Source organism: Pelobates fuscus, chromosome 5, assembly GCF_036172605.1.
Source record: "Pelobates fuscus isolate aPelFus1 chromosome 5, aPelFus1.pri, whole genome shotgun sequence".
In the NCBI taxonomy this organism is placed as follows: domain Eukaryota; kingdom Metazoa; phylum Chordata; class Amphibia; order Anura; family Pelobatidae; genus Pelobates; species Pelobates fuscus.
In genome coordinates, this window is record NC_086321.1 from 145,707,045 (window position 1) to 145,726,629 (window position 19,585).

At 44.5% G+C, this 19,585-nt stretch overlaps 1 protein-coding gene across 2 annotated transcripts; it reads right to left on the reverse strand.

Annotated features, from left to right (window-relative positions):
• Nucleotides 1-88: 88 nt before the first annotated feature.
• LOC134612624 (serine/threonine-protein phosphatase PGAM5, mitochondrial-like) lies at nucleotides 89-15,010 on the reverse strand. Of its 2 annotated transcripts, none has more exons than XM_063457030.1 (6): nucleotides 14,872-15,010; nucleotides 11,895-12,058; nucleotides 11,063-11,221; nucleotides 2,101-2,186; nucleotides 1,914-2,026; nucleotides 89-600 (listed from the first exon to the last, which is right to left on the reverse strand). In XM_063457030.1, exons 1-6 carry the CDS (start codon nucleotides 14,997-14,999, stop codon nucleotides 450-452), a joined length of 801 nt encoding a protein of 266 aa, XP_063313100.1. In that variant the 5' UTR covers nucleotides 15,000-15,010; the 3' UTR covers nucleotides 89-449. The 2 variants fall into 2 exon arrangements, with proteins under 2 accessions (XP_063313100.1, XP_063313101.1); XM_063457031.1 differs by having other exon boundaries at nucleotides 584-655.
• Nucleotides 15,011-19,585: the final 4,575 nt, after the last annotated feature.

Sequence of the window (19,585 nt, forward strand, 5' to 3'; positions counted from 1 at the left end):
GAAGAGACAGGTCAACCAATAATTAAGCCTTCATATTATGATTAGACAAGGATAAACTGTTGCAGAGCCACTTTAAGTCAAGTCACCCACATGTGCCCCAACAGATCAGTTATAAGTGTAGCATGTGTCTTAGATCACACCAAGACTGGCCTGAAGAACAGCAGAGGATCAGATTACCATTGCATATAATGGTCACCTATTAAAGTGCATTAAGTGGAGAATGTATTTGTCTTTTGGGCCAGTGCCAACTTTCTGCAGTCATACCATTTAGTGATCCATTTTACAAATACTCAGAATGAGAACCACCCAAAATATTTAGTGTAAGAAGGTTTGCAGTAATTGAATATCCAGAATTAAGTCCAGGCCCTGCATCACACCTCTTAAAAACTATAAGTGATAAGAGTCAGTATTGTTGAGATATCACAGACAGAAGTATACAGTTACATAAATTAAGGCTTTGTGAGCAAGTTATGAGGCATAAATCCAGCATCACCAAGCGTCTTCAGTCGAACATTGCCATCCTGTTGTACCACCAGCTTGGTAACACTTCCGTGATAAAGTGACATTCGGGACCATGCTTTAAGTGGGAGTTGCAGTGACCTGAGAAAGATATTTAGTCTGTACATAAAGTTCACAATCAGCTTCTCTTTAAAGCCTAGATATCATTTGGAGTTTAGTCACATGGGAATGGTGTCCCCAAAAGTAGAATAAAAAAAAACAAAAAAACACAAGAGGTTACAGTTTTATAGAGAGTGCACTAGAGTACATGTATTCTGATTATATATGCAGTCTACAAATATTTGTTTGCTACTACTTCCATCATGCTACTGCTCAAGGAGTTAACAGAAAATTCAAGGAGTCTCAGACCTTACAGGGTCACTCCAAGCACCATCCTACCCTGCTCCAAAATGCCGTTTCCAAGGCCCTACTCACCCAACTGGAATATCCCTTGCCGACAACACAAAATTGTGCCACTATAGTCTGGCGTCAAAACAAAGATCGCATATTGCCAGCCCTAGATTCCTTGTACAGGTTGCTCATGGCTGAATTAGTTACCATCAAAGCACCCACTACCAGTTTATTTGGAATATTAACAGAATGGCTTCTGGTTTTTGACACCTGCCCTCCCTATACAAAGGAAAACCCCCACACATGCACAAGACACAGAAGAGTCATACAAGCTACAGGTTAGAACAAGTTGGTTTTTTGACCCTGCTGGACTACAACTTCTGTTCTGCTGAGATTTTGACAGAAGCTGAAGCAAACTGTTTTGATTGACACAAATGAACACAGCCCTAGAGTATTTTATAAGAATCCTTAAATTTCAAAGCTGCCCATCTATGAGGAGCATTGGTCTGGGGACTTGCCCTTAGTGTTCTGTTTGACTCATTGTAGTAGCACACGTACAGTCAAATGTTTCTCAGTCACTTTACACAATTCTATTGTGTCATCTTTTACCTTGTTTTTATACACTCAGGAATTATTTAATCATTGTTAAAAGTGTAATTTTGCTACTCCAGATAGAGTTTGAATATAATCCTTTACACATTCTTTGTTTTGTCAGTACCAAACTAAACAATCACGAGATGTCCAATTCTAGTCATTGTCTTGTACTAGCTGCTTAACAAAACGTTTAGCTCAGACCAGTAGCTATGCTTTATGATAATTGACATCTATAGCAGATCTGACATTCATGACTAAAGCCTGTTTAATCAGCCACCAGTGCCTTAGTTTTTATATAGTTATAATGCTGAAGCACTGAGCATTTTGTCTTTACTATTAGTACTTAAAAAAAAATGCAGTTTCCTGCAAATGTGTCATTTAATAGATGGGTTTCTCTAAACGGATGACTATTCTAAAGTTTGACGATATCCTTGATGTATTAGCACTTCAAAGTTAAAAGCCTATCTTACTTGCACACAATGTAGCGGATTAAATCAGCATGGCAGACCATTATCTCATAGGTGTCTTCGGATTGCTCAGGATCTGGACGGTAGATGTACTTTCTGAATGGAGTCTCTAGATGCTGGATGGAGAAGATTACAAGATTTTAGGGTAGGAGAGAAGGGAACAATCAGCTGTCAATTTGCAACATCTTACATTAAGATCAGGTTTCCAGTCAGGATCTTGAGAAGTCTGAATTGGAGGCCCTTCATTAAGCGAATCACTGCTAAACATAGTGACACCTGAAAGAGAATACCATATTAGGTCTAAAAGATTGATTTGTTGAAACACTTGCAGTGTTTTATGACAGACATAGCAGGTCAATGTGCAAGAGATCTGGGTACCATCAGGTATTTAGGAGGCAGCAGCTATTCTGTTACAAGACAGAAGTCAGTGTGACGTCTGAGCAGCATCACTACTGTTCTGGATTGAAAGAAGCAATGCCATTGTATATTGCAAGTGAGACAAAACAGTTGTGATGAGGGAGTTAATGCATATTTTTGGACTAACGGCAGATCATTCTTACAGTGAGTGACAACCTTAAAGAACCACTATAGTGCCAGAAAAAAAAAAAAAACTAGTTTCCTGGCACTAGTGTGCCCTGAGGGTGCCCCCACACTCAGGGTCCCACTCCTGCTGGGCTCTGGAGAGAGGAAGGGGTTAAACTCTTACCTTTCTCCAGCGCCGGGCGGGGAGCTTTCTTCCTCCTCCTTAGCGACGTCATCGGCTGAATGTGCATTCAGCCAGTTCATAGAAAAGCATTTACAATGCTTTCCTATGGACGCTGGCGTCTTCTCTGTGAGAAGCACGCAAGCTCCTCTAGCGGCTGTCAATGAGATGGCCACTAGAGGCTGGATTAACCCTCAGTGTAAACATAGCAGTAGTATAAAAAAAAAAAAAAAAAAAAAAAAAAATATAAATTTTACTTACCGTAAATTTCTTTTTCCTGAAGATTAGAGGCAGTGCTTATACCACAGGGATATCCAATCTGGAGGGAAAAAACAGGCAGGCAAATCTCCAAACATTTAAACCCTCCCCTAATTACCTCCTTTCCCATAAGTAGCAGCTCCTCCTGATCATACCCAGAAAATACATAAGCCAAATAGCTGCAAAATTACTGAGTTCATTAGAAAAAAGGGGCGGGAATGTAGCACTGCCTCTAATCTTCAGGAAAAAGAAATTTACGGTAAGTAAAATTTATGTTTTTCCCTTCAGATTAGAGGCAGTGCTTATACCACAGGGATATAATAAAGCAGATCCTGAGGGCGGGTTCATTTCACTACAGCTTGAAGTACCTTGCGCCCAAAAGCAGCATCCTCCGAGGCCAGTATGTCCAACTTGTAGTGTCTTGAGAAAGTATGGAGAGAGGACCAAGTAGCAGCCGAACAAATCTGAGAGGGAGATGCAGCTGCTCGGAGAGCCCAAGACGTCGAAACCGCTCTAGTAGAGTGGGCCTTTATAGGGCCTGGATGTTCCATGCCATTCTTGGAATAAGCCAACAGAATACAATCCTTCAGCCATCTAGCCAGAGAACTCTTCGAAACCTTCATGCCTTTCCTAGTGCCTCTGAATAGGACAAAAAGACTATTATCCTTCCTGAAGGATTCCGTAGATTTTAGGTATTGTAAAAGACATCTCTTTACGTCTAGGCAGTGAAATTTGCTTTCCAAGGCATTAGATGGATTCTGACAAAAAGTCGGTAAGACCACTTCCTGGTTGACGTTCGAAACCGAAAAAACTTTAGGTATAAAAGAAGGATCGAGCTTTAGAACCACCTTGTCCTGATGGAAAACTAAAAAAGGAAAATTCGCCCGAAGAGCTTGAATCTCACAAATTCTTTTAGCTGATGTAATAGCCACCAAAAAGACAGTTTTTAACGAAATAATCTTCAGGGAAGCTTCCTCCAATGGTTCAAAGGGCGGCTCACAAAGCGCTGAAAGAACCAAGTTAAGATCCCAGGGAGGATAGGTTTCCCTAACATAGGGCACCAAACGAGTTAGAGCTCTGAAGAACCTCGAAATCAGAATATTAGAGGCCAAGCATCTGAGGGAGAAGAAACTGATAGCAGAAACCTGCAATTTCAATGAAGCAGGTTTAAGACCTTTAGCAAATCCCATCTGAAGGAAACTTAGAATCTTCTGGATGGATGCGGAAACAGGGTTGACTTTAAATCTACAACACCACTGACAGAATATCTTCCAAATTCTAGCGTAGATCTTTGTTTTATTTTAATTCTTTATTTTTGTTGTGCAGGTGATTACAAATTGGTTTCATGACGCCACAACAGCGTAAACTTTGACATTGCAGTGATAACAGTGGCATGAAATACGTTGCACATTTTTATATTATTAACAGGCTGAAACTATCTAATGCGTTACAAGTTCAAATTACGGGTAACAAGATGTAAAGGGTATGCGTGTGTGTAGGTTATGAGAGCACGCTCAGGTTACAGGTGTTGTTCGGGTGTAGACCTTCTAACTCAGTGCTAAGTTACAGATTTAAATAACAAGGTGAGTAGGGCCTACATGTGTTCAAGCTTATGTGCGTGGACTTAGCTCGTGTCTGCCCCACAGGTTTAAGTTTCCTAGCAAGTCACGATTGCATGGAGTGAGGCGGTATCTTCGTATTGTTTATATAGGCTGTGTGCCCTAGTGTAAGCTCTATTATTTGTGGAGTTGTACCTGATGGATTAACATGCTGTGCTTGTCAGGTGGGCTTGAGCCCCTGAGGGTTACTGGGTAAGGGTGTGAGAACTGACTGAACATTGACCTTGCCTTCGGTTATAAAAAGTAAAGGAGCAGTAAGAAAGATAAACAAGTAGAGCAAAATCTGTGGTTTAGTAGGAGCTATGGGTTATGATTGTAGGTGTTGTCTCGTGAGAGAATGGGATGGGTCACCCTTCTGGTCTTGCTTCATCCGATGCCCCTTCTGGTAGACCTCAGGTGAGTTGGGCATGAGTTCATCATAGTCTGGGCCGGTTCGAGGGCTAGGGTGTTTCTTGCTGGTCGCCTTGCAACATACCCTCCGCTTCGCTGCCTTGTCCTTTCACCGCGTGGGGAAGAGAGGGGAGAATGTGCGGCATTGGTGTGCTGCTTTGGCCGGTTTCCAACATCTGCCGCTCGCAGCCGGTAGGTATAAGTGCTCTCGTGTGTGGGGCCGGTGGGTGTTCGGCATTGTGGTGAGTCGTTACAGGGTGCGCCATGCTTATTAGTGTGGGGCCTTCTGATGTGGCATTGACTCTTAGATGGGGCCAGAAGCTTGTGAGAGGAGCAGTGGGGGGGTGCCCCTGTGGTAGGTCTTTGTTGTGGCTTAAGGTGGTTCATCAGCGGACGATGATTGTGTTGCTGTCGCGATTTCTGCACCGCTGTATAGGGAACCCCCCTGTGTTGCCTGCTTATCCTAGCTTGTCTGGGCCTTGGGAGTGAGTAACCCGGTGGCAGGTTAGGTCGTTGTGATCCATGCCGGGGTCGGGCTCTGGGCGCCCCCGGAGGCCCCTTCCTCCTCTGCGGTGCCGATCTGCTGACAGGGTGTTGGGCCTCTGGCCGACTTTTTTGCTGTGGATTCTGCCCAGTGGAGATAGAACCATGTAGTGGGGCAGGTTGGTGTAGCCTGCATTCCAGCTCCCTCCAGAACCTCTCGAAGTGCTTGTTCAGCCGTGCCTGAAAGTCTTGTACTGTCACATTGGGATACTCGACGTCTGCAGTTTCCGCCATCTTAGGTGGAACCTCGCGGTCGCTCTGTGCCCATGAGGCGGCCTGTGTCGCTTCAGCGCGCCTGGGATTGCCTCCGCTGGGTGGACCGGGATCTCCCCCACCGGTCCAAAGGGGGGGGTGACGGGGCTTGTGTGCGTCGCGGGTCTCTCCAGAGCGCCTCCAGGTCGGAAAAGCGTCCACTTCACCAACCTGATGTGTGCTAGGCCGCACTCTCAGTCGCGATGCCAGCGTGCCTTGAACGGGACTCTCAGCCTTCCACTGTTTGCCCTCCGTTGCGGGAATCCGACGGTTATGTGGTACAGCTGCTTGTCTCGTTTGGTATAGCCGTTTTTCAGTCGTTTTGCCATAGTTGAGCAGGAGCTCCTGAGAAGTACGTCTCATCGCCATGATGGTTAGGCCCCGCCCCCCTAGCGTAGATCTTTGAAGTAGATTCCTTGTTAGTTGCCAACAGGATCTTTATCACTTCAGTATCCAGACCGTTGCTCTCTAGAATCTGGCGTTCAGAAACCAGGCCGTCAAATGGAATCTTCGAAGGGTCGGCAGAGGCACCATGGCGTCCTCTAGTATTTCTCTTGAAAGTGGGAGCTTCCAAAATGTGGCCCCTGGAAAATTCAGGAGAACCGAGAACCAACTTCTTCTTGGCCACCATGGAAGGATAAGGATAATACGTACACTTTCCAGTCTTACTTTTTGAAGTATTCTGGGAATAAGCACTACTGGCGGAAAGGCATAAGCCAGGTTGAACTTCCATGGAACTGACAGGGCATCTATGATATCCGGCCTGTCTGTTGGATTTAGGGATGCAAAACGTCTTGTCTTCCTGTTCATTCTGGAAGCCATCAGATCTATCTCCGGAACACCGAAGCGGTCTGTGATGAACTTGAAAGTTCTGCATGACAGGGACCAATCTGCTTGTTTCAAATGATGCCTGCTCAGGGCATCTGCCACCACATTGAATTTCCCTAAAATGTGAACTGCTGAAATTGACAACAGGTGCACTTCTGACCACAGCATGATCATTGAACAAAGGCTTTCTAACTTTGTTGATCTCGTACCTCCCTGTCTGTTCAAATATGCCACTGTCGTTCGATTGTCTGAGCGGATTTGAATATGTCGATCTTTGATAAGCATCTGAAATGCCAAGAGTGCCATCCACACGGCCTTTAATTCCCTGAAGTTCGAGGAATTTTTCATATCCTTCTCTTGCCAGGACCCCTGCTTCTTGATGTCTCCCAGATGGGCCCCCCAGCCCAGGGCAGAGGCGTCTGTCGTAATTATAGTGAAGGACTTCATCCGGAATGACAGACCCTCGTGCAGGAATCGAGAAGATGTCCACCACTGCAGACTTCTCAAAGTTAGCTTGTTGAACCTCATAAGCCCATCCAGGCAGAGTTCCTGTCGATTCCAGACTTGCAGAATGTTTCTTTGTAGAGGTCTCATTCTGGATTTTGCCCAACCGACTGCCGGGATTGAGGCTGTAAACAGACCCAGTAAGCCCATGGCTTCTCTGATTGAAAACACAATTTTTCTTCTGAGATTCCGAATTAATCGCTTGATTTTTAGTTTCTTCTCTTCTGGCAGGAATATCTTCATTGCGATAGAATCCAAAATCAGACCCAGGAACTGGATCCTTTGAACTGGCACTAGTTCCGATTTGTTGAAATTTATTAGCCAGCCATGCTTTTCTAGCGCTTCTATCGCTGTCCCCAGGTCTAGCTGTAGTTGACCTTGGGACTCTGCAATCAACAGCCAGTCGTCCAAATACGGAATGACAGATGCCCATACCTCTTAGAAAAGCTGAAACGACTACTAGCAGCTTTGTGAATACCCTGGGTGCTGATGACAGGCCGAAAGGTAATGCTCTGAATTGGTAATGTTTGATTACTGATCGGCAGCACACAGCGAACCTTAGAAGACTTTTGCTGGATTCTGCTATGGGCACATGCAGATAGGCATCTTTTAAATCCAGGGACGCAAACCAACATTTTGGATGAATAAGCAGAGTAGCGGACTTTGTTTCCATGAGGAACTTATTTTTGATAATCCACCTGTTTACGGCTTTTAGATCTAAAATGGGTCTGAACGAACCATCTGGCTTTGGAACCAAGAAAAGTCTTGAATAGGTGCCCCGAAAACTTTCCTTGAGAGGAACTTCTTCCACCACTCTTTTCAGTAATAGAGTCGATACTTCTCGCATTAGAGAGTTCCATCTCTAGAGAATGAACCTCGGAACATAGAAACATTTCCATTGGGGCTTGTGATAATTCTAGAGCGTATCCGTGTTTTATCACTGTGAGAACCCAGCGATCTGATGTTGTTCCTTTCCAGTGCTCTAGGAAGTGACTCAGCCTTCCACCCACAGGCCTGGCGTCATAACTTTTTATTTCTTCTGTCAGAAAATCTTTCCTTCTTCCTATAATCAAAGGCTTTTTTATGCTGACCCCTGAAATAGTTTCTACGAAAGGAACTTCTAAATGAGGGAAGCGACTCCGCTTTACGTCTTCTAAACTGCTTCTTAAATGATTCTGGTAAAGCTTTCCTTCCTTCCTTCATCTGTTTTAACAATTCATCCAGTTTTGAACCAAAAAGTCTTCCTGGTTCAAAGGATAGGTCACACAGTGAATTCTTAGATGCTGTATCTGCTGACCAATTTTTGAGCCAAAGCGCTCTTCTGGCGACTGTTGAAGTACCTATATTCTTGGCCGAAATTTTTAGGCTTTCTGCAGACGCATCTACCAAAAAATCAGATGCCATCCTGATATTCTTTAATAGCTTTACCGGGTCTTCCTTAGTTTCTCCCGTATAAACTTTTTCTAGTTCTTCCAACCAAAGTCTTTGGGCCTTGGCAACAGATGACCCCGTAATCAAAGCTTTAGCTTGGGCTGCAGAAGATATGAACAACTTTTTTAAGGAGGAGTCAATGCGTTTGTCCATGACATCCTTGAGCCCGCTTGTGTCTCCAATCGGTAAAGTAGTTTTCTTAGAGATTTGAGCAATAGGAACGTCCACTACAGGGACCGTATCCAGCTTACAGTCTTGTTCCGATGCTAAGGAAAAAAGAGTTTTAAAATGTCTAGACAGAAACGGCTTGTGACTAGGGAATTTCCACTCTTTTAAAATCAATTCCTTAATCTGTGGGAGAGAAAAGGAAACACTTTGGACTTTTTCCCTGTTTCCTCAATTCCAAAAATGCACTGCACTTCTTTAATCAATTTCCCAATTGTTTCATCTGGGAAGGCAAACTCCTCATCTGAAGAATCACTACCTGAAATTTCCTCATACTCAGAACCACTAGTTACTGAACTAGTATCAGAAGCTTCCCAAGATCTCAGTCTTTTCTTAGCATGTTTTACAACTTGCGAATCTTGGGCAACCGAGGCCTGGACTGACTGTAATGCAGCCGACTGCATATCCACAAATGTTTGCTGCATACTTTGTTGCAACCAGCTGAGGAAAGTAGACATTTCTGTTCTTTTTGCTTCCTCTGAAGCTTCTTTAGAACACACTGAGCAAAGTTTCTTTTTGTAACCATCTGGCATAGGTTGGCTACACACAGAGCAGATTAAATGCTTGGCTTTAGATGAACATTTCCCCTTTTCAGCAACTTTATCCAAATTTTCCGGATTAGACATACTGAAAAGAGAAAACAAAAAAGGGAAAACAATCAAATTTTTCTCCTTATCGATTCAGGCTAGGACCCATTTAATTAAAAACTTAATCAGTCTTACCTTAAATGGCCTGAGAGTGTGTTGGAGGGCAGGTGAGATAACACTCTTTACAACCGATCTGAGAGCTCCTGGCAAACAGAGGTTGCTGCTGGTAAATGCTCATATAAGTCCTGAAACCAAAGAGAACGCCCAGTTCAAATTTGGCGCCTGAATCAAGGTTCGCATTGCGCATGCGCATAGCGCTCCGCGACTCCCTAGTGGAACGCAACGCAACCTGTGTGTGCGTTCCACCGCAGGACTTCCCAGCCGACGCACGCCTGCGTCCTTCGTCAGACCGGCACCTGGCACGGCATTAGACGGCAACATAAAACTTGAGGGACCACGCCGTCCGGCGTGTTAAAGGCTACTTACCCGGACATGAAGGAAGCAGTGCCCCCAGAGCCTCAGCCCTTCTCACCTGCTTCCTGGAGAACCTCCTGTCTAACCTCCCCTGCCGGAGGCAGGCAAAGAACTGGGTATGATCAGGAGGAGCTGCTACTTATGGGAAAGGAGGTAATTAGGGGAGGGTTTAAATGTTTGGAGATTTGCCTGCCTGTTTTTTCCCTCCAGATTGGATATCCCTGTGGTATAAGCACTGCCTCTAATCTGAAGGGAAAAAAAAGGGTTAACCCTAGCTGGACCAGGCACCCAGACCACTTCATTAGGCTGAAGTGGTCTGGGTGCCTATAGTGGTCCTTTTAAGAGCACATTTGAACAGAAAATGCAAGTTATGTTTAGGTAATCTACATGCAAAGTTGCGCACTATAGCATACATTGTGGTTTCAACTAGATTGCCCTACATTGGCATTTGTAGAGATCTGGGATATGGCAACATTCACTGGGTGCCACCTTCAGCAATACAAAAATGACAGGACCAAATACTCAAGGGTGTAAAGCAGGAATCTCAAATGGTGACCCCTCTAGATGTTTATTGCTTATGTCAAGAATTCTTTCAAATATGGCCAGAGAAGCATGAGAGTGCTATTATAACATCTGAAGTGGAAATGCCACTTGTAAAGGCCATTTTATTCACCCAACCAAGTCAACTTTATAAAGTCTTGAGGAGCCAAGTTCTTGCCTCTTTGAACTAATAAATTACACTTAAAGGAAAACTGGGCACCAATAAATATTTAGCAGAATGCTGCACAATAGGCCTGCCTCCTTACCACACCCCCTTGTGCCAGAAATACTTACTTATCAAGAGGTATGCGCATACTCAGCCTCAACAGCACTGAGTGAGCTGCTATTGATTCACTACCAGCAGGTAATATACACACTATGTACCTGCCTGGGTGTCCTTGCAGAATGCAAGTTTGTGTTAAAGGGACTCTCCAGTGCCAGGAAAACAATCCGTTTTCCTGGCACTGCAGGGCCCCTCTCCCTCCCACCACCCACCCGCTGTTGTGGAAGGGGTGAAAAACCCCTTTAGTCACTAACCTGAGACCCGACGATGTCCCTTGCTGGTGGTTTCAGGTTGCCGCTGCTCCTCTTCATTACCGCATGCGCATTAGAGCTTTCCATAGGAAAGCATTGAAAATGCTTTCCTATGGTTTTTGATAAGAAACCTTCCTTTCTTCTCTCCCACCTCCCAGAGAGTGTGGCTAAATAGGCAGGCTTATAGCACAGCATTCTACAAGTTTGTTTTCGGGAAGTGGAAAAAGGCTGTTAAGATGTTCTCTACCTGCAAGAGCACCCTACCTGGTAAGTGCCTGCTGATTCTTTCAGCAGTTTCTTTAGTTGTGGTCTGAGGTGAATAAATAATGTGCTTAAATTGTATTGCTTGTCTCTTTTCAGCCATTCCTGGGCCTTTAGCCAGTGTTGCCAGACGCTTCCCGGTGAGATCTGCCTGCTCATAACCTGAAAAGTAGAAGTGAGATATAGTCACCGAGTAGGTATACATTCCATTCCCATACACAATTTGTTTTTGTATCCTCAGCTAGAGCATAAGCTGAGACATCCATGTTTCAGGGGAAATTCCATGTAACCATTTTTGGGCTGAATGAGTTATGGGAAAAGTTGTGTTTTCTGTGGTGACGTTAAAAATCTAAATTGATAAAGTTACCATAGTCCATTGGAGAAGTTTTCATTTATAGGTTTAAAAAACAGCACTGAAAAGAGTGTTAACTTTTGAAAGTCCAAATACCCATTTATTAAATTTGTTTTAATATCCTCTACAGCTCACAGACAAGAAAATTTGTACAAAATACACCATGCATTTTGTGCAAATAAGCATTTACAACCAGTCCATCTGGCAATAGACTGTCACATTCCTGTAAGCGAAACAGTTGTCATGTATGTACATACAAGGGAGTACGGTCAATAAGCTAGATTCCATTCTGTTAGATGTTTCACTCATAATTACTGTACAGAAAGGGAAAAATCTAACAGGACTGAAAAATTAGAGTGGAGTAATCAATCTGATGAAGAATTTCAACAGAAAGTTTGTTTTGCGGCACACATTAAATAATCACAGAGTTTTAGATGCTACATTGAGTTTCGCAGCTGCATATCAAGAGAAGCCATAACTTGCCTTCAGCAGTCAGTTTGTCAGAGCTGGTATAAGTTTTATAGTTTGCATGTTGTATCAGGAAGATGTGACGATTGGATTTATTCTTGTAGTCTTCCTTCCGGTGGTATTCATACTTGTCCTCTGTATATCTGAGCACACCAGGTTGTTTTGCTAGTGATGCACGGCTTTCAGAAAGAAAGACAATTCCATATATTAAGTAGCAAGTGTAGAAACTTTTTTTTAAAGCCACTCTTCTATACACATTGTACACTTGTTCCTAATATATTCTGTTTAAAGTTACCACCCTGTTGAACCTAGTTTTCTACTATCCCTTCATACCAAGGTGTACCAGGCCAGACTTCAGCTTGCCATTTCTAATCCCTAGAGCATCACTAATGCTATTGAAGCACAGCATACTTGGAGTGTTTCTAGTAGGGCTATTTTGACCTTAACCCCTTAAGGACCAAACTTCTGGAATAAAAAGGGAATCATGACATGTCACATGTCCTTAAGGGGTTAAAATGCTCACTGTAGAGAATAATCCTGTATATCTCGAGAGGAATCTTCCGTGGAGGACAAACAAATCCCCAATACATTAAAGGGTACCCACAAGCTCTTTGCATAGGTCAGTACCAGGAAGACCACTCTCCCAGTCAGTCATTCTGCACATAAGAGTCACAGGCTATAAAATCCAGACCCTTGCCAGCTAGCTCCCTCACAGGTTATAGTGAAGCCACGTAATGCACAGTTAAAGTGAAACCACAAGGTGATATTTACAGTACAAGGTCTACCAGCAGCTCCAGCCAACTGATCTGTACAGTGGCATAACTGCCAATTGCTTAACTACAAGTCCCAAAAGATATGTTCTACATACCCTTAAAAAAGGCACTACAGTAACTCAGCACAGTGACACTGTCCCCTAAACCCTGAAAATGTTTATATGGCTGCATTAAGTTCTCTAGTACAGGTCAGAGTATATATATATCCTGCAAAATACACTGTGGCACTCCGGACTGCAGTCCTGAGCAAGCGTCCAACAGCGCCCAGACCACACAAGATGGCGGAGGCTCTCCTACAGGAACTGCACGCCGGCAACCAGCCACAAGGGCCCAACCAAAGCACCCTGGAATCCAGGCTGGACGCACTATTCCAGGACTTTTGGAATAAGCTACAGACAAGATCCACAGTTGTTCAACACAGCCTGAAGATGGAAAAAGGTGCATGGCAGAAGTCTCAAAGCCGACAGAAGCACGTGGGGACGAAAAGGCAGCATGTAAGTGAGATACTCCAGGCCCCACGCATCGATACACACCCTAAGCTTTTCCCAAGCCTTACTTAAGGCCTACCCACGCAAGCGCCCCAAGCAGAGACCCCAAGCTCCCCACCGGCGTACAGGCCGTGCAAGCCCAAATACCCGAAACCGCGCTCTCAGGCTGGGGGTCTTAAAGGGACTTAACGCTCCGCACTTACGCACGAGCGGGCAGCCAACAAGACACAAAGCACCCCAAAGCAGCGTCCCTTGTAAAGGGAACAAGGACTTGACCTTTAATAAAGCTGCAACCTACAGAACAGGGGCACAAACCGGAGGCTGGAGTAGAGCTCAGACATGGTGTGACGCCACAGTCCCACACCTGGACATTTCTGCCCGTGTACCACCTATGCCACCAACAGGACTGGGACCCGACGAACACAACAACCAGGACACTGCCTTCTCCGATAGGTATAGGCTAAGCTGGTCACCAACCGCAGCCACCCCCGCACAGAGGTGTGTGCCCTCTGTTCCTATAAGATGCACGCTCACACCTAGTGGACTTTGTTATATGTTTTATGCTATACTGTTTTGTGCAACACGCTGGGAAATCTTTATGGCTTATTGCTTGTACTGCAAAGCTTAAACACACTACTGGTCAACCTAACTGAGCATGACTATTTCACACGAAATATATAAAGTCACGTGAGGTGGAAGACCCACAGGAAAGCATTGATTCAATGCTTTCCTATAGGAAAGTTTGCATACACAGCACTTGCTGTGCACTCGAGTCCCCAGTGTGCCTCTATGAGATACATTGGATCACAGTGGAGAAGCCCTATCTAAGCAGCATTACTACTACTACTACACCAATGCAGTGGCTATGGTGCTAGCAGTCTAAGTACCATCCTCTGGTTCTGATTTGTTTGACTAAACTCCCACTCTTACTAGCTGTATAGCAATCAAGTGGTCATGGGGCCAGGAGGTCCCAGGCACCATCTCACCAAAAGGTTTTAAGCTGATGTTTAACAAACTTTGCAAGGACACAGATGGCTAGTCAATGACAGACTTTTGTAAACACCAAGATAGTTAACTGGCAGAGCACCTGGGCCCCATTTCACAGATAGATTTGCAGTTAAGCCATTCACAACATAACCCCCAATACCCACCCCCTCCAGTATGGAAGAGTGATGTCAGGAGAGGTGCGTTTTAGTATAGCTTAACTTTGAGTTGGGAACAACCTTTGGCTTTGTACTCTTCTAATCATACCTCCACTATCCTGGAGTAACTAGATTTCCCATTACTTAAGAGTGAAAACATCACAACAGCATCATGGAGAAAAATTTCCCTGTACAGAGCAGTGTCCCCAAGCACAGATATATCCAGCCATGGGTACTACACTGCAACACCCATTCTCTAATGCAATATTACCACAAGGCCATGGCTGTCACTCTGTCCTGCCCAGTCTCCTGCCATGGGGCTGACAGGGGAGATCTTACCCAGTCATCACTCATGGAACCCTACTACAACACACACAATTCCAGCCCCACTTGTCACCCAACCATATACACCAAGCAAAATAGCCTTAGAGCAGGATTTACTATCCTTGCTTCCCCAACACCCACATACACTGAAAACTGGAGCATCAGAGCCACAAACCTAATAAAACATCATGTTGGCTTTTCAATGAGTGGCTTGTGCATAGTATCTGGCAGCAGGTGATAGCTAGAGCAGGTGTCTGAGCCCTACCTGTCCCAGTTACTGTCCCAACCCGCTGACAATGGATCCGAGTCATCCTCACTCCTACCCACAGACACGGCGGCAAAAAGAGCGACAGCAGAACCCCCGGCGGCGATCACAGCTCTACGGAGAAACATCTCGGCAAATTACCAATCCCAGAGTGATACTGAACACACAGCTGAGCCGGGGATTCATATAGTGCGGGCTACGGGAGCCTGAGAGGGACATGGACGAAAGGCATGCCGGGAGTTGTAGTTAAATTCTCTACGTAGCTACAGCAGTTGCAATAGTAAACCTGTAATCGTAATTTTGTACATTTTGGCTAAAATTTACAGTACTGAGGCTACTAATGAAGATGTATGATTCGATAAATAAATAAGCATGGTACTGGGGGGAAAATAGTGATAGTAATAAAACCACGAATACTAATTAAACCAATTATGAAACAGACATTATAAGACAACTGCCCACATATTAATTGTTCTAAATTAAAGAAGAGTGGGCAAACATTGTAATGTTTGTATTATGTCCTGCTCATTGCTCAGCTGGGAGATCCAGTTTCTGATGTACACAGTCCATGTGCTTTAGGAGGGCGTATTCACTAAAGTGAGAATTCAAGGTGAATTCAAAGTGAATTTCAAGTTTAAGGTCAAAATAGCTGAGTTGGAAAATGCTCTAATCCAGCTGTGCTTCCATTCAGCTACTCTGGCCTTAAACTTAAAATTCACTTTAAATTCTCACTTTAGTAAATAACCTTGAACGAGTGCAAAAAATACAGGGTGAAGCATCAATGGTCAGTGTAAACTTTGGCTAAATCAAAGGATGGGAAATTTCTAGGAGGACGAACAAAATCCGGTTAAAATAACCAAATTCCGACAGCATTGGCAATTCTCAATTTTACTAAATTCAAGTACAGTTGTAATTTGGTCATCCCAGGCTAAACTGCAACTGATCCATTTGGTGCCTGAATTAAAATCGATGCTTTTACAAAGCATAGGATTCAGAGGATTCACAAAGCACCGGTTTTAATAAAAGTCTAAACCTAATGCACCTGGAAGAAATCATGCAAGAATGATTATTGCCGATGGTGCTAGTAGCAGGAGGGCAAATAGAAAAAAAAACCTGGCCTAGCCAGCTGCCACTTTAAAAAGAGTTCACAAAAAAAATGAAATTAATAAAAAGCAGAAAGGGTCAATAGGACCCCCATATTAATTTAAGGGAATCTAAACTCCCTATACCCCCCCCTGTCATGCAGAAGCTGGGGCATGTCTACAAACATGTTAAAAATAATAAATAGTTTGGGGTTTTTTTTTTTAAATCGAGGCCTGCATTTGCAGCATTTTGTTTGGATTTCAGCCATCCAGCAGTATTTGGTCTGTTTTGGGCCTGGATTACAAAATCTGGAGATTGTTAAAGGTTCACTATAGGCACACAGACCACCTCAGCGCATTGATGTGGTCTGGGTGCAGTGTCCCAGGTCCCTTAACCCTGCAGTGGTAATTATTGCAGGTTTTAATGAACTGTAATAAATACCTGCCAGGGTTAACTCCCCCTCTAGTGGATTACTACTTAACCCTACAGTAACTGCAATAATTACCTGCTGGGTTAACTCCACCTCTAATGGATACAAGTGAATGTTAATTTACGTATGTGCATCCTGACGGATGCATTCGATTTATCTTCGGCTGCCTTGCGGTCATTGATAAATCTCAGATTCTAGTGCTGTAAATTGGTTTGGATGTGGATATTAGTGATTTTCAGTTTAAAGTGTTATGTCTGGAGGAAACCAGGCACCGCTCATCAGCTTAGCCATACAGTCCCAAAGCTGAAGTGTGGTGGTGGTGAAATCATTATGCATTGGAGGTGTTTTTCAGCAGCAGCAATGTAGAGACTGATCAGGGTAGAGGGAAAGCTGTACACAATAAAATACAGTAGTAGTTCCACCACTGCCTGTGACTTGTGGGATCCATCATAGACATCAGTTGTGTGTTCATGCATGAGAATACAGCCCTGACATGGCCCCTGGCAACTAAAGTGCAAGAAACATAAGAAAGGAAATGGTGGGCCGGGGCAAGGCTGGCGTTTGCATAAGGAGTGTTAGGCAGTCACCTACAGTGCTCTTTAAGAGGGGGCACTTGTACTGCTTGTCTGGGCTGGCCCCCCCTCAACTGAGACTGCGCTTTATGCAGCATGGGCCATGATTTAGATAGCAATAGCAGACCACAACATTGGGCGCTACCTGGCAATAAAACTGTTGACCTCTGCCGGCATCCACCCTAAAGTCTGTCTTGTTACTTATAGCTAGGCCCCCCAAACCTGTCCCGGATATATATAACGGGTCTGTAGCACAAGGACGGATCATTTGCTTGCTCCCACCCTCTGCCTTGTGCATTGAAACATGTGAGCGGGAGCATAGCAGGAAGTGGGGCAGCTAGGACGGTGACAGGGGCAGAGACTGGCCACCTGGCATGCTGGTGCAGCCAATAACCCATTGACAGCCTGTAATAAGAAATCAGACAAAGCAAAGGTGCACACAGCTGTTCAACTGATGGGTAAGTGAGTGAGTGTATGGGTCAGTGGGTATTAGTGAGTATGATTCACTGAGTGTGAGTGTGTGGGTCGCTGTGTGTGATCAAGTGTTAAGGGGATCACTGAGTGTGAGTGAGTATGTGCATGGGTCAGTGAATATGAGAATGTAAAAGTGTGGGGAGGGTCACTGAGTTTGAGTGAACAAGTGTATTGTCAGGGTATTTATATCGGCAGACATTTTATGTTATGATAGAAATTAAAATGTACATTGTCAGAGTCACTTTGAACAGAGCAGACTCCATTTTTTTTATTTTCAGCTAACAAAAGACACAATATTTCTATCCCTTCTGTAAAACTAACCACTTTGCCAGAGCTAAAGGAATGCTTAGTCAGGGCCGCCATCAGGGGGTGACAACCATGACGGTTGTCACGGGCCCGGCGGCCCTGGGGGGCCCGGACTGCTCTGGCAGTCCCGGGCCCCACTTTCCCTCCCTGCACACATAGATAGCGGATATCGCTATCTATGTGTGCAGCCGCGGGCCCCCGGCTTCCCTGTTACCGAAGAGGGGGCCCAGGCAGCACACAGCCTCTTCTCTTCTCCTCTCTGCGAATAAATCTCGCGAGACCCGGTTGCCATGGCAACGCTCCGCGTGTCTCGCGAGATTTGTTGGAGGAGAGAAGAGAAGAAGCTGTGTGCTGCCTGGGCCCCCTCTGCGGTAACAGGGAACCCAGGGGGCCCCACCATGCCACCGGACCACCAGGGATGGAATCTCCCCCCTCCCTGGACAAAGGTAAGCAGGGAGGGGGGAGAAACTATTTAATTAAATGTAATTTATTTTTTTTAAATATGTTAAAATGCCCCTTCCTCCCTCTCCCCCTCCCCCCAGATTGCACATTTACACACACACACACTACATACACTTACACAACACACACACACTACATTCACTGACACAACACACACACACTACATTCACTGACACAACACACACACTGCATACACTGACACAACACACACTACATACACTGACACAACACACACACTGCATACACTGACACAACACACACACACTACATACACTGACACAACACACACACACTACATACACTAACACAACACACACACTACATACACTAACACAACACACACACTACATACACTGACACAACACACACACTGCATACACTGACACAACACACACACTACATACACTAACACAACACACACACACACACACACACACACACACTAACACAACACACACACTGCATACACTGACACAACACACACACACACTGTATACACTAACACAACACACACACTACATACTGACACAACACACACACTAACACAACACACACACTACATACACTGACACAACACACACACTGCATACACCAACACAACACACTCTGCATACACTGACACAACACACAGACACTGCATATATTAACACAACACACACTGCATACACTAACACACTCTGCATACACCAACACAACTCACACTGCATACACTGACACAACACACACACTGCATACACTAACACAACACACACTCTGCATGCACTAACACAACACACACTCTGCATACACTAACACAACACACACTGCATACACTAACACAACACACACTCTGCATACACTGACACAACACACACTGCATACACTAATACAACACACACACTGCATACACTGACACAACACACACACTACATACACTGACACAACACACACACTGCATACACTGACACAACACACACACTGCATACACTGACACAACACACACACACTACATACACTGACACAACACACACACTACATACACTGACACAACACACACACTACATACACTGACACAACACACACACTGCATACACTGACACAACACACACACACACTAACACAACACACACACTGCATACACTGACACAACACACACACACACTGTATACACTAACACAACACACACACACTACATACTGACACAACACACACACTAACACAACACACACACTACATACACTGACACAACACACACACTGCATACACCAACACAACACACTCTGCATACACTGACACAACACACAGACACTGCATATATTAACACAACACACACTGCATACACTAACACACTCTGCATACACCAACACAACACACTCTGCATACACCAACACAACACACACTGCATACA

Excerpts from the sequence above, each read along its gene's own strand:
- LOC134612624 (XM_063457030.1), bottom strand. The coding sequence starts at position 14,999 with ATGTTTCTCCGTAGAGCTGTGATCGCCGCCGGGGGTTCTGCTGTCGCT. Across the intron at positions 12,059-14,871 it reads TGGGACAGTAACTGGGACAG|CCGTGCATCACTAGCAAAAC; the intron begins GTAGGGCTCAGA and ends TCTTTCTGAAAG. Across the intron at positions 2,187-11,062 it reads AATCAGCAGGCACTTACCAG|GTGTCACTATGTTTAGCAGT; the intron begins GTAGGGTGCTCT and ends ATTCTCTTTCAG.